The sequence below is a fragment of the Clarias gariepinus genome, chromosome 26, assembly GCF_024256425.1.
Source record: "Clarias gariepinus isolate MV-2021 ecotype Netherlands chromosome 26, CGAR_prim_01v2, whole genome shotgun sequence".
NCBI lineage: Eukaryota > Metazoa > Chordata > Actinopteri > Siluriformes > Clariidae > Clarias > Clarias gariepinus.
The window spans coordinates 6907993-6932643 of NC_071125.1; the positions used below are offsets into that span (position 1 = coordinate 6907993).

The window sequence follows — 24651 nt, forward strand, 5'->3', positions numbered from 1 at the left end:
GAAGGCTTCAGGGCGTTCAAGAAAGTCCAGCAAGCGCCAGGATCGTCTCCTAAAGACTTTTGGCGAAGACTTTTGGAAGATGGCCTGGTGTCAAGAAGGGCAGTAAAGAGGCCACTTCTCTCCAAAAAAAACATCAGGGACAGATTGTTCTTCTGCAAAGAGTATGGTGAATGGACTGCTGAGGACTGGGGCAAAGTCATATTCTCAGATGAAGCCTCTTTCCGATTGTTTGCGGCATTTGGAAGGGAAGTGCTGGTGAGAGTGAAAATCTGATAGGAACTGCTGGTTAAAAATGAAACATGCAGAGTGAACATCTTTAAAGGGCACCTATTATGCAACTCTCACTTTTCAGTCATTGTTAGATGTTTATAAGGGCTTCCTGTGTGTGTGCGTGCGAACCTTTCCTTGATTTTTGCTCTTTTTTTTTTATTTTTCATATTGGCCTTAAAGAAGCCAATTAGATTTCTCTCCAGTGTGACCTCATATAAGGAGGTAGCCTATAAAGGTAAAACAGTAGCAAAACCCGAGAGCTTGCGAATGTAAGAACTTGTATTTGTAAGTTGAAATTTATACTCACAGCTCTGATGTGAAAAGCTGCATCTATCGATTTGCACACCTGTGTTTTGAATTCGAAGTTGCAGATTAATAGTGACAAATGTGTAACGTGTCATTCACATAAACAAAATGACAGGCACAATTGTGTACTACACATTTATCTTTGCGCTTTACTTCAGTTTCGCTGTACAACCACAAGTCGGCATTCACAACCTCTCAAATCTGGCAGTACAACCTCAAATCCCGGCGCTCTGACTTTTGCTACTCATTTTGCGATATTCCTGTAGCAAAACTCACTTGTGCACTTGTAAACGCGGGGGCGGGGCTGGGGTGGGAATGAAGTCAATTTATTGGTCGATGCCTCACCAATGAACATTTAATTGGTTGGAGCCAGCCAATGAAGTGGGACGTTTTGTGCGCGATGACATCACAGACTACACAGGGCAGCTCACGCCGTTTCGGTGGTGGTGGTCGTCTATGCCAACCAATTAAACGACATTGCTGCGCTTTTACTGGTATATAAAATCCAGTAAAACTAATGATATTTCATTAAAATATTTTCCAAGCGTTTAAAAACAAAATAGCTGATACATATGCATACAAATGTTTGCATTGAGGCTGGCGTTGTTCATTGGTGAGGCATCGACCAATAAAATGACTTCATTCCCACCCTAGTCCCGCCCCCGACTCTGCTCTCTTAAGTTCGCGTTTACAAGTGCACAAGTGAGTTTTGCTACAGGAATATCGCAAAATGAGAAGCAAAAGTCAGAGCGCCGGGATTTGAGGTTGTACTGCCAGATCTGAGAGGTTGTGAATGCCGACTTGTTAATTTTACAAGTTCTCACATTCGAATTTGCAAGCTCTCGGGTTTTGCTACTGTTTTACCTTCATAGTAGCCTCCCATGGCTTGTTGTTTCAGGGCGGCAAGTGCCAGAGGAGTGAAACAGGGGGAGGGTGTGATATAAACAAATGCATTTGTATTCTAGCTGGAGCATTAACTCACTTAAAAAAAAAAAAAAAAATATGTATATATATATATAAATATATATATTTTACTAAAGAAATAGTACAATACTGAACCTTTAAACAGGTATGTGAATAAATTGTTCTGCCACCCTTTTTAAACTGGGTCCCAATCATGACTGCTTCTATATGGGCGGGAATAATACTCAACTATGAATACTTTTTCCTCTGTTGAACGACCCATTTCCAGCAACAACAACTGCGCAACACAACTTCCTTTTCACTTCTGGGAACACATGTATTTGGAGTTTTGCTCCGTTGACAAATGCAAATGCGCGTCCTAGATGCACGAGTTTCAGTACTGTATATTTTGGCACATACCATACTTTTCACTTTAGGGTAGGCTGAGTAGGGTATTTCTACTTTTACATACGTAAAGGATTTGCGTACCTCGTCCATCATTGCTATTCTGCCATAAATAAATATATGTATATAAATGAATATTGCAGATAATGTAGGTATCTCTATTTGTTTTTGCTTAGAACACAGGATATATTTCGTTTGAATAATTTATTCTTATTTGCATACCTTCCTATAAAAGAGGTCACAGAGCACAAGTCTACTGAACAGAGCCATAGCTTTATGATGAAATATATAACCGAGACTTTCTGTCTCTCTCTCTCTCTCAGGTGTTCAGTTGGACCCTTGTAAAGCCTGGTGCCCGGTGCTGGAATGTCAGGCTGTATGCAGCGTGACCCCTGGTGCTGAGGGTAAACCGGTCCCAGTTCCCTGCCCGACATGCCATGGTGTCTTTTGCTGTGCCTGCAAAGAGCTCTGGGAGGATGGACACAGCTGCCAACAGCACCAGCCTCTAGTGGCGCTGCCTGCCAACGACAGGTTACTGCTGCCAGAATGCCTTATTAAAGATTGAATAAGCATTTAAGATCATACTAATAGATTTTTCGTCATTTGGCTCAGTGCTGTTTTGCTGACTGTGTATTTGGTTTAATTTATAGAAGATTACAGGATTTTGTGCATTACAGTATAATTCACTGGCGAATGTACGATTTTTGTTTCCCGAAAGCATCAGTATTGTTTTATTTTTTTTTTTTGAAAAATGTGTTTGCCATCTGCTGTTTGAAGTGTTTTAATAATCAAGTTAATTATTATAGTTATAAAATATTTTGTATAGTTATTTATTATTAACATGTACAGTATCCTTTCAGTTAGATATATATTGCAGATATTGTAAGGTGCAGTTTGTTATGGTTAGAAGGGATTCTAAATCTAGAATACTTACACAGTTTTAGGAATACATTAGTCAAATTATTGTTTGTAACATTGACATACCGAATTGGATTTGGCTAGTTTCCTCAACTTCACCCACAGCCAGAACTGCATTGCCAAGAGCTCTGTCTCTTCTTTTTTAAAGACAGCTCACTAGCCATGTACTAGCTAGCAGTTTGTTGTAGTTTCTACAGATTACGTGGGGTAGATGCTTGATTATTTCATGCTGGCACAGTGGCGTAGTGACTAGCATTGATGCCTTGGACCTTTAAGGTCAAGGGTTCGATTCCCGCCTTGGGTCTGTGTGCATGGAGTTTGCATGTTCTCCTTGTGCTTGGTGCACATGTAGGTTAGGCTAATTGGCGTTCCCAAATTTCCCCATTGCTCTGCAATGGATTGGCACACTGTCCAGTGTGTACTGTGCCCTAAGTCTCCCCTGACCCCATACACAGGATAGTTGGTATAAAGGATGAATGAATGAATAAATATTTATTTCACATCCTCATGTTAAATAATTATTTTATGATGTCAAAAGTTTATTCCCATATGTGACCTGTCGCATCATATCGGGTAGTATTAAGTAACATTTTCATTGTGATTTAAGATTTAAGTCTGAAAATATGGCTTAAAACGTTTCTTTTTAATGTTATGTTCATTACTTTATCATGTGCGGTTGTTGAGATATGGCCAGTTCGATTTTGTTTATGAGGAGGGAATCGAAAAAAAAAAAAAAAAACCGTTAGTAGAAATCCTATTTTTAGAATATTTCTATGAGTCTCCCATGACATAGTAAAAAAGAGGAACCGGTAGTCTCGTTTTGACAAAAGGAGTTCCCTCCTACCCCTAAACAAAACTTCGTTAGCAGCATGGGTTTATAGCAAAAAATGCATGTATTTCTATCACAGCTTGGATGGTGTTCATTAATATGTTTTAAAACAATGTTCAGGATTAAAACTTTCCCAATTCTGTTCAAGGACCAGGAAGAAAAGGGATTTATCAACCGATTTTTTGTTGTTGCGAAAACTACTGCCCCCTACTGGTCATAGCGCAAAACTAACCTGTGGCACTTAATATCTGATTTTGATGGCAGTTTCTACTTCTCATAACACTTCATATACATTCTAGTGAATAAAGATATCTTGTCTGTTTTGTACAGTGCTCAAGCCAGTGCTGATCCAGATCCGGTCATCAAGCAGTGTCCCAAATGTGGTGTGTACATCGAGCGTAACCAGGGCTGCGCCCAAATGCTCTGCAAGAGCTGCAAACACACTTTCTGCTGGTACTGCTTGCAGAACCTAGATGTAAGCACTCCTCCACTGTTTAACCCAGGACGTTTTAATATGTAACAAACAAAAAGGTTTTTCACATCATGAACGTGGTTGTCTTTTGCAGGGGGACATTTTCCTGAGACACTATGATAAAGGTCCCTGCCGTAATAAGTTAGGACATTCCAGAGCGTCTGTCATGTGGAACAGGACTCAGGTATGTCGGAAATGTCTACAAAGGACTTACTGCACATATTGATCTGATGATGAACTTTATTAGTTCTAATTACATTTAGATTTGGTAGCAACAACTTGAAAAAGCTCCAAGACATGTGTAATATACATAAGAGGACATATCTCGAGGCTATGAAAAGCAGTGTCAGTATCTGATCTGTATCGGCGTTATTCGCATTCTAGCAAAAGTGAGATACCCAAAGTGACTGACGAACATTAATACTTATTGACTATAAATATGAGTGAGACATAAAGCGGAACCATGACATCTAGAAGTAGACATTAAGGAAGTGCCACGATCATACAGCGTTGCAGTGAAATGGAAAGAAATACACATAGCAACAAAGGCCATTGTTCAATAGGAAATTGATAAAACTTGGGGCTGACTTGGGGATAAGTACTGTAAGTGATCTTGAGTCAGGGGAGGCTAGTGATTCCAGTTGGCATTCCAGTTGATCCTAAATGTGTTCAGTGGGGTTGGGGTCAGGCTTCTGCCCAGAACACTAGATTTCTTCAAAATGAATCCTGGAAAACATGACTTTACAGTAGAAGACAATGAAGTTCCCAACAGAAGTGTCCTAATATCAAAGAACTTTATGCTATTTTCTATAACCTACTATATGGTCATATAGTAGCATTTTTAAATTCTAAAAACAACAACAACAACAACAACAAAAACACAGCAGCTGGAGACAATAGTCAAAGAAGTCAAAGGAGATAATACTACAGTATGTCCTTACTGCATTCCCCCGATCATTTGTGGACGTAGTGGGAATGTGGCGCAGTCAATCATGATTAGTTAAAAAAATCTTAAATTAACAATGCATATGTCTCGTGACGATCAGTTTTTCAATACATATTTTACAAGTATTGTAATGTAAAGGATTAATTCAGCCCTAGAAACATTTTTATATTTTGCAAATCGCTCCTTTAAAATTCTCGCACCAGATATCTGTATGTACTTTACACCTGAATAGGTTCATGATGAAGCTTAGCTCCTGAATAAATCTAAATCTTTACATTTTTAGGTGGCAGGCATCCTGGTGGGTATGAGCATCATCGTGGTGGTGACATCTCCTCTGCTGCTTTTAGCCTCTCCGTGCATCCTGTGCTGCGTGTGCAAGCCCTGGCATCGGAGGAACGAGAAGAAAAAGAAGAAAAAGGCAACGAAAGAGACAGACCCAATGAATTTGCCAGCATAATGGCGGTTCTAAACCACCGCTCCCGTATACAGTACTGTATTTCCTGCAGTCCTCCATCTGCAGTACTGTAGCGCTGTCACATGCCAAAAACACGCGTCGTTCCGCCAGGTGCTAAAGTGCCTCATTTCTCCAGTGCCTGGTGTTTTTTGGCTTTTCTTTCATCTTCCATTGTATTATGCAAAAATGTCTGTCCAACGTCAAGAAAGGACGCAGCCATTCATGGCCTGTTTTTAACCCATGCAAAAGATTTGTTCATGTTGTGCCATGGAAGTTGTTTTATATCGTGTTGAAGGAAAACGATGGCAGGGGCTTTAACTGTATCCTGTGTGTACTGTATATGTATGCTACATACAGCCTGAAGCCTTTGGGGTTCCAGGCGACGGGTTCTGATGGGTGTCTGCTTCACCTGCTGTAATGTGTGTATATAACGTGTGTATGATGAATGTGTATATGCTGTCATGTGTTTTTACATTTTCTGTTAACTGTTTGGCAGTAGATATTTTGTATTATACCATAACCATAAAAAAAGAATATGAGGTACTTCAATTGTTTCTGAACACTGATTGTCGATCTGCAGTTTTCTGATGTAAAGTTTCTGAATGTTGACATTAATCATCTTAATAATTATTACTAATATCTGGTTGCAGAGCTTAATTTGCTACATGAGTGCCAAGTATCTGCAAAGATTCCCTGTCATCCAGGTCATGGTTATCCCAAACGTTCTGTTCAGTGGCAGCTGAATTTGCTTTAAGTTTTTGAAGATACCACCTTCAGTTCATCAGGAAGGCTTTAGCAGTTCTCCAGATGAGAGATGAAATATCTTTAGAAACTTAAAGCAAGTCCAGCTACCATTGAACAGAACATTTAGGATAACCATGACCTGGGTGACAGAGAATCTTTGCAGATGCTTGGGCTTCCTCTGCGTTCATTGGTTTCCTCCAACCTGCCGGAAACATGATAGAAGCTACAGTGATCCTGTTTAGGAAAAAAATTTTTACTTGTCTGGTCATACCCTTCATTTTGCAGCTAAATACATAAAAAGAAACTGAAAATACTTTGAAAATACTGCGCCTACAAATCTGTATCATACATGTTAAGAAACAGCATTTTTCAATAGTTCATTGGTTTAATACAGTCCCGATCAAAAGTTTAAGACCACTTAAAAAATGGCAAAAAATCATATTTTGCATGGTTGGATCTTAACAAGGTTCCAAGTACAGCTTCAACATGCAACAAGAAGAAATGGGAGTGAGAAAACTCATTAGTTTTAAGCATTATTTGAGAATAAACTGAAACAGGCTGTTTTACAGCTGATCAAAAGTTTTGGACCACACCTCCAAAAAAAAAACTAAACCCCCCCAAAACAGAATTCAAACTTAAAAACATGAACTCAGTACTGAGTAGCTCCACCGTTATTGTTGATCACTTCAAAAAATCGTTGAGGCATGCTTGATGCAAGCGTTTTCATGAGGTGAGTGGGAACATTTCTCCAAGTGGTGAAGACGGCCGCACGAAGGGCATCTACTGTCTGGAACTGTTGTCCATTTTTGTAAACTTCCCTTGCCATCCATCCCCAAGGGTTCTCAATTGGATTTAGATCAGGGGAACACGCAGGATGGGCCAAATTAGTGGTTATTCTCCATAGGAGGGCCATGAGGAATGCTCTCTGTAACATCTGGACATAGCAAGCGGCCGTTTGACGCCCCTGCATTTCCTGAATCTCCATTGTTCCACTGAAGGAAAAAGCACCCCAGACCATTATGGCGCCCCTCCACTGTGGTGCGTAGAAAACATCTCAGCTGGGATTTGCTTGTCATGCCAGTAACGTTGGAACCATCAGGACCATCAAGGTTAATTTTTTTCTCATCAGAGAATAAAACTTTCTTCCACCTTTGAATGTCCCATGTTTGGTGCTCTCTTGCAAAGTCCAAACGAGCAGTTCTGCAGCGATCAAGGAGACGAGGTCCTTGAAGACGTTTTTTGTTTTTAAAGCCCTTCAGTCTCAGATGCCGTCTGATGGTTATGGGGCTGCAGTCAGCACCAGTAACGGCCTTAATTTGGGTCGAGGATCGTCCAGTGTCTTGACGGACAGCTGATTGGATCCTCCGGCTCAGTGCTGGTGAATTTTTTTTGGGTCTTCCAATTGACTTTTTTGTTTCATAACCCTCAAGATCATTTAAGAAATTCCAAATGACTGTCTTACTGCGTCCCACCTCAGCAGCGATGCCGCGCTGTGAGAGACCCTGCTTATGCAGTTCAACAACCCGACCACGTTCAAAAAGGGAGAGTTTTGCCTTTGCCATCAGAACGTGTGACCATCTGACAGAAAATGATAATGAATCCACATCTTTGCACAGATTTGGCCTTTTAAAGGCATATGGTCCTAAAACTTTGATAAGCTGTAAAACAGCCTGTTTCAGTTTAATCATTATTTTCATTAAATTGCATGCTTTAAAAAATGTTTTGTCTCACTCCCATTTCTTCTTGTTGCATGTCGAAGCTCTACTTGGAACCTTGTTAAGATCCAACCATGCAAAATAAGATTTTTTGCCATTTTTCAAGTGGTCTTAAATTTTTGATCGGGACTGTAATTAAGGCTAATCCCAGTTTGAAATCATTCCTGAGAGAAAAACATGGTTGTTCTGCTCTACACAGATCCTTTAAAGTGTTCTACCTGACAGAAAACCAAAAAATCGACATAATGTGCTCTTGCCATAATTTGTTCTCTTAATACGATATATTTCTTGTTCCCATTCGTAATGCTTTGTACCACAGCGTAGCCGCGGCTACGACTGCATCCAGGAGGTCCTGACACCTGATCCACGCATGCGTCATACGGTATGTGGTCAACTTGCTGCCGCTCCTCCTCATGCTGTTCAAACGTATTGCTGGTGACACACGATGTTGTATAAGGTTAATGATGATGCTGCCTACTTTTACACTAATTAAAAGATTTATTGCTCAAATAGCAAAACAATCCAGAATATCATTTAGTATATTTGCATAACTAATTAGGACTTAAATAGATAATGGACACATGTTTGGACACACCTTTTAATTCAAACTTTCTTCATTCTAGTACAATATAGAACAATACGTAATAATAGTCAGTTGTTATTTCAAGACACAAAGGTCAGATGTTCTTGCAAGAACAGTATTGTCAAGTGCATTTGCAAAACCCATCAAACACCATGATGAACCTGGCTCTCAGGATGACCATCGCAGGAAGGCAAGACCGAAATGTACCTCTGCTGCAGAGGAGACGTTCATTTAGAGTCACCAGCTTCATAAATCACCAATTAACAAACATCACCTCAGATTAGAGCCGTCTCAATACCAGAAGATTATTGCATATCGTGGATGCCGTCAGAATTGTTTTACAGTGTAGAGAGCAATTAAAATATGAATATCTGAAAGAAAGGTATCTGTGTTTTTTCCATGAAATGTTTGAAATGCCCATGTTTGACGAGGCAATTGCTTTAAACTCTTTCAATATAATAATCAGTGAATTAAGCCTTTTGTCTAAACTGCGTGTCCTTACCGACACCTGGTGGCCACTGGTGAGATTGCAGGGGGCGGTTTTTTTTCCAGCTCAAAAACAGAAGAGACGCGACGCAACTTTAGAAACTTGTCATGTCGACAAACACTGAGTTTTTCCCAGGTAAGAATAATTCAGTCCAACGTTTCAAGTGCTTAACTACAACAGATATAATTCGCGCTGGGAAATGAAACGGTGTAATGACAGAAATGGACGAAAGTGTGAAAAGGTGCCGCAGCGCTCTGTAGGCCTGTGAGCGCTCGGGGGGTGAGCGAGCGCGTGATCACGTGGTTGCAGATTCTCTAACTTTAGTGCAGTGGCTCAAATCACAGAGTATAACCTGATCAAATGTATAATATACTAAATTGTGTTCCTTATTTATGATTTTAAAAGGCATTTCCAAGATTCCTCATGTGCCTGATGCCAGTGCAAGAGATGTGCTGTGTTTCAAATATTACAATGCATCAGAGGTGAGTGATCTGATCTTTAATTCAATCTAGACAGTACATATAGGAATGTGTAGAGACTATGAACAGCTGATTATTATAAATTTGCATGCAGACTGAATGCATTTTTGTGTGTGTTTCGAGTGTTATCTCCTCCACAGGTCCCATGTCCAGCATGTCAATGCACTCACGGGTCATTCTACAGCTAAGGTGGAATTCGGGTCACAAAAAAATCTCCTGAATTGTTTTCCCTTGTTTCACACATAGAACTTCTTTAAAAGCAATAACTTACTTTTAAACTTTATGAACCCAGAGCCTAATGTGTTTATATTTATTTATTTTTATGTATAAATATTAATAATTATCACTGTCGCCTTGCACCTCCAGGGTCTGGGTTCGATTCCCGCCTTGGGTCTGTGTGCATGTTCTCTCTGTGGTGTGAAAAACTCGTGGCTTTGCTTCTAGTACTCAGGTTTCCTCCCACAGTCCAAAGACATTCGGATTAGGCTAATTGGTGTTCCCAAATTGCCTGCAGTGTGTAAATGAGAGCGTATCCACCTGTGATGGGTTGGCACCCCATCCTGGGTGTAGTCCGCCTCGTGTCCTCGGTCACCTGGAATAGGCCTCAGGCCCCCCCACGATCCTGTATACAGGATAAAGTGGTATAGATGATGATGAGTGAGTGAGTGAAAGACCACATGGTTTTCTGTCATTGATTTTGTCGAAATCAATTAATTATTAGATGTAAAAAGTTTTTATGTAAAATTTTTGACAGTTATAATAAAATATGTAACTCCAATGACAGACTTAAAAGCTTTGCATAAAAACTAATTTTGTGTAACAGTAACACCAATGACCTACTTTGGATTGACTGATATTTATTCCATATTATAAATTATAATCAATTATTGTTTATGATTTTTATCTTTAACAGATTTTATAAGAATTTATTGTGAATCAGATTTATTCGATTAAAAATTTATTTTCAGATGAAAAGTATCTGGTCTCACTTTGATGTATGATCAAAGTGACAAGACATTTCCTTGAACTTGGCCTTTTGAAAAAATGCTACAATTAAATATTGAACATTAAAGTAAGAAAATGTATTTCATGATTGACTACTATATTTTCTAGACATATAAAAGTAATGTCTGTTATGTAAATTATTTAATGATTTTGGCTAAAGTAACTAAACTAAAGTAATGCCAAAACTAAGTCACAGCACTTTCCAGCATTTTCTTTAGAATGACCCAAAACAGTGCAGAATAGTTGCTTTTCACTTACTGACTACAAAGGATTTGCATTTAAGTATATTAAAAAGTCCTTACGTTTATAATTATTTATTGAACTATTTACTTAGAGCTTGTGGTAATTGGGGGACCTAAACAGTTAACACAGTATTTTTTGTTAAAGTCACTTAAATACCATAAGTGTATGAAGGGTACTTGTTGTTTTACTGAATAAAACATTTTAATTCCTGGAAATTGCTGTGGAATAAAACACTATGGTTATACTGATGAAGGTAAATATTCACCATCACAGTCGTGTGAAGCAGTGTAACAGTGAGCCTTCTATTCCTCAAAAAGCAAACAGAGAGAGAGCTACGGACTAAGATCTGCTCAAATTGTATTTAAAACCTCTTTTCATTTGCAGATTGTGCTGGGCAGGACGATGGAGGATTGGCTCCGATTCTCTGTTTGTTACTGGCACTCTTTCTGTGGAACGGGTAAGACGGCCACGTTGGCGCACACACATGGTCTTTCAGCATGCTGGGATTATTATAGCCTGCGTTTCCTTCAATAGACGCTCAGCAGTTAAGAGGCTGAAACGCTTTTTAATGAGCAAGCATCAAGCACCGTTAACACACTCGAGATGCATAACACAGCTGCTCAGCTTCACAGAAATGCCACTAATCAGGCTGGGTGAGGGCTGGAGCTGGTTGGACCATTCTGACCTTTCATGAGGATGACTGTTTTGAAATCTGTGATAAACCAATGGAGTGTGTTTTCAGTCATAAACACCGAAATATTGTTAAGCTTTGTATTCAGTCACACATATACTGATCAGCCATAACATTAAAATACAATGGATGCTGATGACTCCATGAGACCTCTGTGGGTGCACTGTGGTGTCTGGTACTGGGGATTTAGCAGCAGATCCCTTGGGTGCTCTGGGTTGAGGGATGGGTCCTTTATGGATTTGGCTTTTCTATGAGATCAGACTGGACAGGCTGGCCTTTGGTCCCTGCGGGCATAGATGTGCCTTGCATGTCCATGATCCTATAATATATATATAATTGATCATCAATGTTATTCAGTGCACCTGGTGGTGATAATGGTGTTGTGGCTAACTAGTTTATATAGCATGTGCATCCCCAAATCCCTCAGCCTTTGGCCCTGCTTTTAAAAAGCTTATAAAGTTCCAAACTACAGCTGCTCGAATGCATTTCTCACCTCTCTGTTAGGTGCTGACCCGTTTGGCTCTCCCACCCTGCACAGGCCTTGGAATGAAGGAGACAACAGCATGGAGATAGCGAAGAAAAGACTCAGTGCTGCGTTTGAGTTCTTCACCAAACTTGGTGTACAGAAAAAAATCAAGTTTCCCATTTTTTTTCCTCTTTGTTTTAAACTTTAAACTCTGTTTGAACCGAGTTTCCGGTTATGTTCTCACAATGTTCATGTTGGGTTCCTCTGGTTTCCTCCCAACTTCCAAAAACATGACTGTACAGTAGGTGGATTGGATTCACATCTAGGCCTTAATATCCACCAGCATGTTGTTTTGGAGATGGAAGGAAACCAGACACTGACACAAATAGAAGATAGCCAGAGGTGGACCGTGGACCCTGGACGTATTATGCAGTAATAACCTTACCACCGTATATGAATTCCTGTGTTTTAAAATTACACTATTTTCCTTTTAGGTAAAGTACTACACTTTTCATGACAGGTGTGTATTGGATTTACACTGTATAAGTTGTTAATGAGCTTGTTAATGTTACTGATGAATACTTGTTCGGCTGTTTCAGGGACATGGCCCCTGAGGGACAAACTCTGGAGGAGTCCAATAGGAACCTGGATGAGATAACAGACCTGGCGCTGGAGCTGCAGAAGCAGACTGGCGTTAAAGTGCTGTGGATCACCTGCAACCTCTTTGCTCATCCCAGGTCAGACACGCTGACAGCAAAATCAATCAGGAAACTAATATGAGAAGAGAAGAGCAGGCTGTAATGGGGCAGTGACTCAGCGGTCAAGTCGTGATTTCTAATCTTAGCATTTTAACAGGAAAAGCTGAGCTTTGAAGCCAAACAAGGGGCGTTGAAGTCAAACCAGGAATTTCTCAGCAATGTATTTGTAAAACCGATTGACATTTACTGAAGCATTTAGGCACATGGTGATCATTCACCAACACCACATTAAGGGAAAGTCATTGCCACATCGCCCGTACATCCTGACTTCACTTCAATAATTTCACATGATTGGGCAATTAAAGGAGTTCCTGGGAGGCCAGTGTTTAAGCAGTGAAGCATGCAGTCTGATCTGTGCTCTGGTGTCCTGAGTAAATATCTACCTTGATGGTATTCAAGCAGTAGTACAAATTCTGCGATAAGTGCATTAGTGTAGCAGAGGATTAAATAGAGAGATAAATAGAGAGTTTTTAACTCTCGTAAGTTCTGGTTAGACTTAAACGCTAGTACAATATACAGTAGGCACTCTTGAAGGGAATTAATTAGCTCTGTTCTTTCCAGAATTCAGCAGCACACTGGTAGAACATAACATAGTGTATAAGTAATTAAACAGCCATGCAACAACACTACATTGTTCTCTATAGACACATTATTGAACCATGAACCTTGTACACATGCATGTAGATATATGAACGGAGCTGCGAGTAACCCAGACTGCCAGGTTTTTGCCTTTGCTGGGGCTCAGGTGAAAAAAGGTCTGGAGATTGCCAAGAAACTGCAGGCTGAGAACTTTGGTGAGAACAATCAATCATTTTATAACTTACTCTTTCTTTTTACTTTTTACTTTCCTTTTTATTTGTCATAGAATAATAGGTTTTAGGTGTGTTGTAGACACTCTGATTGGAGATATCTGTGTTCTTCATGAGTTCCTGTCTCCTTCTGTCTCGCAGTGTTTTGGGGAGGTCGTGAAGGTTTCCTCTCCACACTTAACACAGATGTGGCGGCTGAACTCAAGCACATGGCCAACTTTTTCAAAATGGCCGTGGGTATGCAGTAACCTTGGATCCCTTTCAATTGATGTTTTATATTTTGTCACCAGAGAATAACTAACGTTAGATTGAATTGCAGCTTATAAAGAGAAGATCGGATTAAAATGCCAGTTTCTCATTGAGCCCAAGCCAAAGGAACCCTGCAAGCACCAGTACGATTATGGTAAGTGTTCGCAATCACTAAGTCAACTTTGATATTAAAACTCACTCTTACAGGCACACACACATACACTCATTCACACACTACGGGCAATTTGGGAACGCCAATTAGCCCAACATGCATGTCTCTGGACTGTGGGACGAAACCCACCAAGCATGAGGAGACCATGCAAACTCCATGCTCACAGAGATGGGAATCGAGCCTGGCCGGGAATCAAACCCCGGACAGTGCTAACCACTACACCACCATGCCGCCTGATATTAAATCTAATAAATTATATTAATCAAATAATGTTTACATAAATATTTTATGGATGCGTGGAATAGTTGCATGTACTGATGCATTTTTGCTTTTATTCACAGATGCAATGAGTGTTATTGGATTTCTTAAGCACTTTGGACTGGACAAAGACTTTAAACTGAATATCGAACCCAATCACACAACCCTGGCTGGACATTCTTATGAACATGACATCATCATGGCCTCTGTGTATGGTGCTCTGGATTATTCTGTGACATTTTTTTAAACATTGTAAGGCAGCATGCTGTTTTTGAACACTGTGTGTGTGTGTGTGTGTGTGTGTGTGTGTAGGTTTGGCATGCTGGGGTCTGTGGATGCCAACACAGGTTCGCCTGACCTGGGCTGGGACACAGATCAGTTCCCCATGGACATCCGAAATACGACCTTGGTGATGAAGGTGACTTTAAATGTTTTCTAAAATGAAATATAAATAAATGTTGATTTTCGAAACTAAAAGCAAATAGTTATGCCCCTTTAAATTCCTCAGGCTGTTATTGAGCAGGGCGGCCTGCAGCCTGGAGGTTTAAATTTCGATGCCAAAGTCCGAAGGGAATCGACTGATCTGGAGGATTTGTTCATCGCTCACATTGGTGCCATGGATGCTTTTGCTCGAGGTCTCAGAAACGCAGCCAAGATGATTGAGGAAGGAGTTATGCAAAATATGCTACGGGTAATCCTAATCACTTATATATATGGTGTTTATTTTATTACTTTTACACTTTTGAGACTAAATATCAACTATGCCTTATGGTCAGAACTGGTTTTATGGTTCTAAAGAGTATTAAAATAAACTTATCTTTGTTTATTGTGAGATCAAAGCCAAGAACTGATCCTAGATCAGCAGTCCGATTGCTCCTTAGAAATGATCAACTGTACACCATGTGATTTGTGCCATGCAGGAACGCTACATGAGCTTCAGCCTTGGAATCGGACTGAAGGTGGAAGAGGGCAGTTGCTCACTGGAGGAACTTGAGGTTTAACACTTTTTCATCCAAGTAATCTGCATGTCCAGTCAAATATCACAAGTCTTTGCATTAACATATATGTTTATTTACAGGAGTATGTCAAGCAGACCGGAGAGCCTAAAACGACATCAGGGAAACAAGAGCAATACGAAGCCGTCTTTAATCATTACTTGTGAGAATGGAGTATTTATAAGTAATGTGCGAATAAATGTGAGTTTTTGAGAACCGAACAAGTTTCTAGCTAATATGATGACTGAAAATAAAAGGTCTGTCAAAATGTATCTGCGTTTAATTCAATTCTAGTTTACTTGTTTAATGATTTAACAATTTTACGTAATACATGTGTAAAATTTATAACATTTATTTGTGTATTCATTTAGTTACTTGTTTTACATGACTTGAACAGTAATCCTATTTCATTCAGAATGCATGATATACTGTAATTCACATCTCTCATACAGTTTAGTAAACACAATGAAGAGGGACGAGATGGTAAATTCAAATATCCATAATGCTGTCTTTCATTTTTGTCAAAAACAGATATCTTAAATTGAAATAATAAATAATGCTTTCATGTGATTGAATATTGTCAAATAATAATAACTTTATTATTACAACCTCCTGGGAATACTGTCAGGAAATATAGATTTTCTAAACTCTCTTATTGCTGTAAGAAATACAAAATTTGAATATTAATTTGTGCGACATATTAATATGTGGTAATTTGTATTATTTCTGCTGTTCTTACACTATTAAAGTATACAGTGCTGTAAAAAAGTATTTGCCCCTTTCTGCCTTTTTTTGTTGCATATTTTGTCAAACATCATCATCAAATAAATGTAATTATTACACAAAGATACCCCTAGTAAATACTAAATACAGTTTTTAAATGATGATTTTATCTATTAAGGGATAAAAAGAAATCTCCCCAAACCTGCATGATCCTATGTGAAAAAAAAATTGCCCTCTTGCTAAATCATGAATGAACTGATATTTTTGGAAAGCTTTCACAAATGCATGCACATACAGTATATACTGTACCCTCACACACCCAGGCACAAACATCAAGAACAGTGACAAGCCATCAAGAACTCCATGCATACAGACTGGGAGTGAGATTCAGGTTTTTCTTGCATGTCAACTGTGCTAACTACTAAGCCATTGTGCACTACCTTTAAAGATATTATTATTAATAAATTAGTCATCTTCTATACCGCTTTATCCTGTATAGGGTCGTGGGGACCTGGAGCTTATCCATGGAGAATTTGGGCATAAGGTAGGGTACACACTGGACAAGATGCAAAATCATCAAAGGTCACGCAAACACAATGGGAAATTTGGGCCAATTAGCATAATTTGCATATCTTTGGAATGTGGGAGGAAACTGGAGTACCTGGAGGAAACCCACCAAGCACTGGGAGAACTGCAAACTTTACACCCACAGACCAGATGCAAGAATCGAACCTTTGGCCCTGCAGGTGCCAGGCCACAGTGCTAACCACCATGGCAGACATGTTTGAGAACAGGAAGAAACCTCACACACAGTAAAGTACCTTTGAGGGCAAAGCTGGTCTGTTAGGCCGACACAATGTCCATCCCACTCGGGAAGGTGGTTGGATTGGATCGCTGTCTGACCCCACAGAACTCCACCAGGAGACTGAATATTTATAGTCAACTTTCTGTTATACCTTAGATCATGTAGCTCCAGTTAAAAGGAAAATGACTAGCGATACGAAGCTCACTCCCTTGTATAACGACCACACACGCACTTTAAAACAGACTGCTCAGTCAAACTAAATTGTTGTTTTTCCAAACAGCATGGAAGGAGAGCATCCTGAACTATAGAAAAGCTCTCAGTACTGCTAGATCCTTGTATCTCTCACCGCTTATTGAGTAATCCTAGATTTTTATTTAATACTGTAGCAAAATTAACTAGGAATAAGACTACTGCAGAAATCTCCACAACAACAACATACAGTAGTGAGGACTTCATGAACATTTTTAATATATTAGGCAAAAAGTTCAGGCTTTGAAACCAGACAATTTACAGTGGTGTTTAAAATCATAGCAGTCTCAAGCGCAACTGTAACCTCTTCAACAATGGGACTTTGCGGAGGACTTCTTGCTGATAGCTTGACTTCACATAGCCGTCTTCTAATAGTAACAGTGCTAACATTGTGCTACATTTAGCACATTTTTCTTCATGTTGTGATTCAGAATAGAATGTGCAGGGTGTCCAATGCATTTATGTGATTTAAATTAAAAGTTATTATATGGATATGGAGCTTTACTCACTTTTTTCAACACACTGCTGTTATTTTGAGCACCACTGTACTGTAAGTAATACACTACACTAACTAAGTGACCACTAAACTAACCACATCACATCAGATTCTAGAATACCTTACTCCCTTTGAAGAGAATGAACTTTCACTCATCTCTTCCGCCAAAATCATCGATCTGTGTATTTGATCTCATACAAAGTCAAAGTCAAAGTGAACTTTATTGTCAATACGACCATGCAAACAGAATTTACACATCGGATCGAAATTCCGTTCTTCAGACTCCAGATGTGCACAAAAGGATAAAAAAAAAAAAGGGTTTAGACATACAACAAGTGACATACTTTAGTAGTGCAAACAACGCACATAGAAAAAACAGACACAACAAGTAACAGAAGTGCACACTGGTTATGACAGTGAAACAGTAAACATAACATGGGACATTTAGAGTGTTGCAGATTACCCCTTAAATGTTACAGTGTCACAGGAAGATGCAGTATGGTGGTTGAAGTGAATTGAGTGCAATAAATGTACGTAATGTAAATTGTAATGTAAATGGCAACATGGAGATACATGATATATTTTGTGCGTATTTATGCTTGTGCTGTTTTTGTTATGTTAAATGTCAACATGTCCATGGTATCTTTTGAGGGAGTTGATGAGTCTGATAGCTTGAGGGAAAAAGCTGTTGCTTAGTCTAATACCGACACATTTTCTCAAGCAGATAATACCAGCAATAGCAGAACCCCTGTTGGAAATAATTAACTCTTCACTTAGCTCTGGGTATGTTCCAAAATCTTTTCAATTAGCAGTTATTAAACCACTAATTAAGAAACCTAACCTCAACCCCTGTCAGCTGTCCAATTGCAGGTCGATATCAAACCTCCCCTTTATCTCGAAGATTCTGGAAACAATATTAGCGCGGCAGCTACGTTCATATCTACATACCTGTAAGAATAGCATACACAAACTGTATAAGTCAGGATTTAGCCCTTACACAGCACAGAGACGGCACTTGTTTAAGTAATAAATGACCTCCTACTGGCCTCCGATCAGGGTTGCATCACTATGCTCGAGTGTTACTCGACCTCAGTGCAGCTTGTGACACCATTGATCATAGTATTCTTCTTCATGGATTGGAAAATGTAGTAGGGAACGGCCCTCTTCTGGCTCAGATTTGACTAATCGTTATCAGCTTGTAGATTTAAATGGCGACTATTCTGCATGTTCTCAAGTGGAGTTTGGAGTTCCACAGGGTTCAGTTTTAGGCCCACTGAACTATTGTCTTTTTACATGCTTCCTCTGGTCAACTTAATTCATAAGCATGGTATTAGTTTTTATCGTTATGCTGATGACACAGTTATATTCTCAGCAAAACCAGATGAGAAAAAAACAGCTTACTAAAATTGAGCAATGTGTGCAGGACATAAGAGACTGGATGTTAACTTTCTTCTGCTTAATCCTGATAAGACAGAAGTTCTAGTCAAAGGACCATGTGCAGCTAGAAGCAAGCTTTTTGATCACACTGTAACTTTAAATGGGCTTTTTGTTCCATCAAGTGCAACAGTAAAAGACCTCTGTGTGATTATAGATTCCAGACTTTCATCTGAAGCTCATGTAGATACTATTACCAGGATAGCATTTTTTCACCTCAAAAATATTGTTAAGATAAGGAATATATTGTCACTAAACGTTGCAGAAAAACTAGTTCATGCTTTTATCACCTCTAGGTTGGACTATTGTCATGCCGTACTGTCTGGTTGTTCAACTAGGTGCATAAACAAGCTCACTAAAACCAGAAGATAGAAGCGCACTACCCCGTCTTATCCACACTGCATTGGCTCAATGTGAAAGTTTGCATAGATTATAAAATAAGACTTTACATGTATAAAGCATTAATCATCTCGCACCGCAGTATCTGAGTGATCTGCTACTGTCACAAAAACACTTGCAAAGAGAAAAAAATTTATTGGCATCGTCAACAATGCTGTCAACCTCCAAGGGTTTTAATATACTGTATATTTCATATGAGTGCACCTTTTCCTACCACACTTTTCCCTTTTAGTCAACTTGACGTTTATACCCTGTAAGCTGTCATCATCAACAAAAAAAATGTTTGAAATATTTCATTTCACATGTAATCAATATAGGATTTTTGAGGGTCTCACTTTTTAAGTTGAAATGAATGTTGATGATTCATTTCAAATGCACTATATATTTATCTTAATTTTCCCCCCAACACAACTATAGATGGAAAAGGGCACAAAGGAATGAAACAACTGTTGAGTTGTGTCTACATTATACCTAATTCAAAGTGGCATCCTGTTTCAGAGACTTGCTCTCATAGACAAGCTCTCACCACAATAATGACAAGTGACTGTAGGAATACACTCATCATACACACACTTTGTGTGTCTAAATATTATTCATCAAGAACACTAATTTATTGTTTATTAATAATTTATATTTTTTATTGTTAGATCCACATTGATTAAAGATATTAAACTGATTAAAGAAAAATAACAAATCAATCATTTTCAGTATCAATTTACAGTGGTGTGAAAAACTATTTGCCCCCTTCCTGATTTCTTATTCTTTTGCATGTTTGTCACACTTAAATGTTTCTGCTCATCAAAAACTGTTAACTATTAGTCAAAGATAACATAATTGAACACAAAATGCAGTTTTTAAATGAAGGTTTACGTTATTTAGAGAGAAAAAAACTTCAAATCTACATGGCCCTGTGTGAAAAAGTTATTGCCCCCCTTGTTAAAAAATAACTTAACTGTGGTTTATCACACCTGAGTTCAATTTCTGTAGTCACCCCCAGGCCTGATTACTGCCACACCTGTTTCAATCAAGAAATCACTTAAATAGGAGCTACCTGACACAGAGAAGTAGACCAAAAGCACCTCAAAAGCTAGACATCATGCCAAGATCCAAATTTAGGAACAAATGAGAAGAAAACTAATTGAGATCTATCAGTCTGGTAAAGGTTATAAAGCCATTTCTAAAGCTTTGGGACTCCAGCGGACCACAGTGAGAGCCATTATCCACAAATGGCAAAAACATGGAACAGTGGTAAACCTTCCCAGGAGTGGCCGGCCGACCAAAATTACCCCAAGAGCGCAGAGACAACTCATCCGAGAGGCCACAAAAGACCCCAGGACAACATCTAAAGAACTGCAGGCCTCACTTGCCTTAATTAAGGTCAGTGTTCACGACTCCACCATAAGAAAGAGACTGGGCAAAAACAGCCTGCAATGGCAGATTTCCAAGGCGCAAACCACTTTTAAGCAAAAAGAACATTAAGGCTCGTCTCAATTTTGCTAAAAAACATCTCAATGATTGCCAAGACTTTTGGGGAAATACCTTGTGGACCGACGAGACAAAAGTTGAACTTTTTGGAAGGTGCGTGTCCCATTACATCTGGCGTAAAAGTAACACAGCATTTCAGAAAAAGAACATCATACCAACAGTAAAATATGGTGGTGGTAGTGTGATGGTCTGGGGTTGTTTTGCTGCTTCAGGACCTGGAAGGCTTGCTGTGATAGATGGAACCATGAATTCTACTGTCTACCAAAAAATCCTGAAGGAGAATGTCCGGCCATCTGTTCGTCAACTCAAGCTGAAGCGATCTTGGGTGCTGCAGCAGGACAATGACCCAAAACACACCAGCAAATCCACCTCTGAATGGCTGAAGAAAAACAAAATGAAGACTTTGGAGTGGCCTAGTCAAAGTCCTGACCTGAATCCTATTGAGATGTTGTGGCATGACCTTAAAAAGGCGGTTCATGCTAGAAAACCCTCAAATAAAGCTGAATTACAACAATTCTGCAAAGATGAGTGGGCCGAAATTCCTCCAGAGCGCTGTAAAAGACTCGTTGCAAGTTATCGCAAACGCTTGATTGCAGTTATTGCTGCTAAGGGTGGCCCAACCAGTTATTAGGTTTAGGGGGCAATTACTTTTTCACACAGGGCCATGTAGATTTGGATTTTTTTTCTCCCTAAATAATAAAACCATCATTTAAAAACTGCATTTTGTGTTTACTTGTGTTATCTTTGACTAATAGTTAAATGTGTTTGATGATCAGAAACATTTTGTGTGACAAACATGCAAAAGAATAAGAAATCAGGAAGGGGGCAAATAGTTTTTCACACCACTGTAATTAATTTGTTGTTGCAGCCCTATTCTAGTCCATTACTCTGTAATAATGAATCCCACTATTTATCTGACTATTTGGGGGGGTTCATAATCTCAGCCTTCAAATGAGATAAGGCCCATGCACGATCATAGTATGTGGAAACAGTGATCATTTACATCTGGGTGTGCCATTTTGAGCACAAATTGGGACAGTCAAGAAGGTTTGAAGCATCTGAAGGAGTCTCCAGTGTCCGTGCTTTGTAACAGGAAGTAAAATTGTAGCATTAAATGCAATTAATTTATAAATGAATAAAAATTACTACAGGTCCTTAGATCATTAATAAAATCACTGACAAGTAGGATAAAAGTTTTATTGTCAAAAAAAGTAATAAGAATATAAATTCCTTAGTTTTACTATAAATAAATAATACATTAAATAGAATACATAAAGTTACATAAATAAAAATAACTTAATTTTAATTTAAATGTTAAATTAATTAAATTCTTATAAAATAAAGGAATAAATGTAATACATAAATCAAATCATTAACTAAAAAAAACAAATGACCAAAAAAGAATTACCAAAGTATATTTTGTAAAAAGGTAAAGAAAGAAAACAAGACCAATTATAAAAAAGAATAAAACCTAATAGTAAATTAAATACATTTAAAAAAGAAAAGAAAAGAAAAAAATAAAACTGGGTTGCTTCTAAGGAGTCAACAGTAGCACCATGGGCCTGACCATCAAACCTCCTGGAAAAAAACAAACCAGGTACTTGAGTTAGACAGTGTAGAGAAGTGAACATAGTGATATAAGAAATAAAACACTTTTGGGCTGTGATAAAAAAAAATTAAAAAATAATCAGTGGCGTGCTGGTCCGATAACGCAGACTACTGATTTACTACTGAGGCACAGATTTATCCTCTTTACATCCATATCAGCCAATGTTCACTATATTAGCTGCCATTCACCGATAGCAGTGTCTGATATTTTTTTTGTTCATCAGTTTTTTTGCTGGTTACATGTGTGATTATTTGTGGTCTGACTGAGACAACAGTAGCCTACCCAGCTGCAGCTTCAGGAAATGTCCAGTAAGTTGTGCTATAGTACCACAACTTGTGCATGTTTGTTTTTAAACAAAGTGAGAAAATGTGGGAGTGTTTCACCGTCTCAACACAACTAACAAAAACATCTGTATTCACCATCGGCCAAATTATAATTTTACGAAATCGGTATTGGCCCAGAATTGTACAATAGGTGAAAATTTTATTACAGGTCTGCTGTTGTAGAAAATTAAACAACACCATCTGTCAATTGTAATATCACACAGGATAATAAAAATAATGGCTCAGAGTAATGTTGCAAAACAGAATCGAAACTTTTTTGTCAGTATCTGTGTAAAGTGGTAAAGTGTCTGCTGTTTCAGGATTACAGTCAAACTCACATCATGTGTCATCATGTCCAACCAAATCATTCTTGATGTCATTTTCTGTGGAACGGATGATCAAATTAATGTGATTCAGCTAAAACATCATACATTTCATCACATGCAGCGTTCCTTTCTGCACCCTGTTGAAAAAATGGTCAAATTAATGTGATTTAGCTGAAGTCCTTGTTTAAACTCACATCGTGTGTCATAATGTCCCATCAAAGATGACTTTATCATGGTGTGATGTGATAACGACATATCTTCCTCATTTTGTACATAATGATGGAACCTCGGATTGCAAGTAACCCGGTTTGTGATAAGCAAAAATTTTTAATAAATAAACTTGATAGCTAGGATTCTTTTATGGTAAAGTGCAGATTAATTTGTTTAGTTTTTGTTTTATATTCATTATTTTTATATTAATAATTTTGGGTTGTGGAGTGAATAATCTGAGTTTTCATTATTTCTTATGGGGTAAACTTGCTTTGATATATGAGTGTTTTGATATACAAGCACATAAATTATACTCGTAATCCAAGTTTCCACTAATAGTTTGGGGGAAGTCCAATCCTCAGATTATTTCAAATCCTATCCATTGATCCAGACATGTTAGACTTTTTTGTCATGTACAGAGGAAATGCGCAGATTAACACAATCACAGACATTTTAGTTTTAGCATTATTTATACCAGACCCTTAAAACCCTTAGTGGTTGAGGTAACCGTTAGATTCATGTGCGAGTTTTAAAATTGTATCAAATTGCACATACAGTTTCAAACTCTAGCAGAAAAGCTGAGAAAAAGGAGAATAAACAAACCTGGCAGATTGTTTTGAACACAGAACTGAGTTAATCAAAGTGTTGGGTGTGTGTCCATGGCAAAACAACTAAATTATAACACTTAAAGACCTTTTATTTGGGGTAAAGTGACTGATGTGCCCAACTTTTTTTAGCAGAGCCTCTGTTTCACTAAATAATCCACGACCTTTCTTGCGTATGTAAGACCCATTCACACCTGGCTCAGGTACAGTAACATCAGGTTTCACCTGGACTCCAATTGTCACACCTAACACTCAGATTCCTCACACAAAAACTTTTATCTTTTGAGATAAACAAAAATAAAGCATAGTTTCTGAAACATTGATTGAAATATAATTGTTATGCAAACACACACAAACCTAAACAGCAAAAATATGTTAATATATTATGACTGAAATAATGCGTCTCACATCGGCGTGTGTTTTGTGCAGCGCCACAAAGGCAGCACTTATACAGTATAGCGAGTGTAAACCTGTGTTTGTTGTATTTCCGGGCGATTATTTGAAGAGAAACTGCATTTAAAAAAATAAATCTCTTATCAATCTCTCATATGGGCGAGTGCGTTCATCTACCTTTTGAACAAAACTCTGCAAAGTGAAAAAGCGTGCCGCAGGTTCACACAACTATTTTACATTCACTAAAAGACTTATTCACAAGCATGTTTCAGCCATTCACAGACACCATGCATTGTGCTATGTTGTTTTTTATGAATGAAATAAAGCTGTTATCTTTGGTGCACACTTTTACTTTGCATCTGCTGATGAAAGGGAACAAGGCCAGGATTATCATGTAGGCATGCTTAAAAAGAAGGAACACGCCGCCTAAACACAAT

At 38.5% G+C, this 24651-nt stretch overlaps 1 protein-coding gene across 2 annotated transcripts in view; it reads left to right on the top strand.

Moving 5' to 3' along the window:
- rnf144b (ring finger protein 144B) overlaps positions 1-15919 on the top strand; it is a 31914-nt gene extending 15995 nt beyond the window's left edge. The window contains exons 1-14 of one of the 2 annotated variants that reach the window (XM_053487909.1): positions 9086-9167; positions 9438-9514; positions 11144-11216; positions 11955-12070; positions 12411-12436; positions 12516-12653; positions 13359-13468; positions 13625-13720; positions 13803-13886; positions 14246-14372; positions 14475-14580; positions 14671-14853; positions 15083-15157; positions 15241-15919. In XM_053487909.1, the coding sequence (XP_053343884.1) occupies positions 9140-9167; positions 9438-9514; positions 11144-11216; positions 11955-12070; positions 12411-12436; positions 12516-12653; positions 13359-13468; positions 13625-13720; positions 13803-13886; positions 14246-14372; positions 14475-14580; positions 14671-14853; positions 15083-15157; positions 15241-15324 (1323 nt within the window). In that variant the 5' untranslated portion in view covers positions 9086-9139 and the 3' untranslated portion in view covers positions 15325-15919. Of the gene's footprint in view, positions 1-9085; positions 9168-9437; positions 9515-11143; positions 11217-11954; positions 12071-12410; positions 12437-12515; positions 12654-13358; positions 13469-13624; positions 13721-13802; positions 13887-14245; positions 14373-14474; positions 14581-14670; positions 14854-15082; positions 15158-15240 lie in introns of those variants that run through there. The other variant, XM_053487910.1, reaches the window with a different exon arrangement.
- Positions 15920-24651: the final 8732 nt, after the last annotated feature.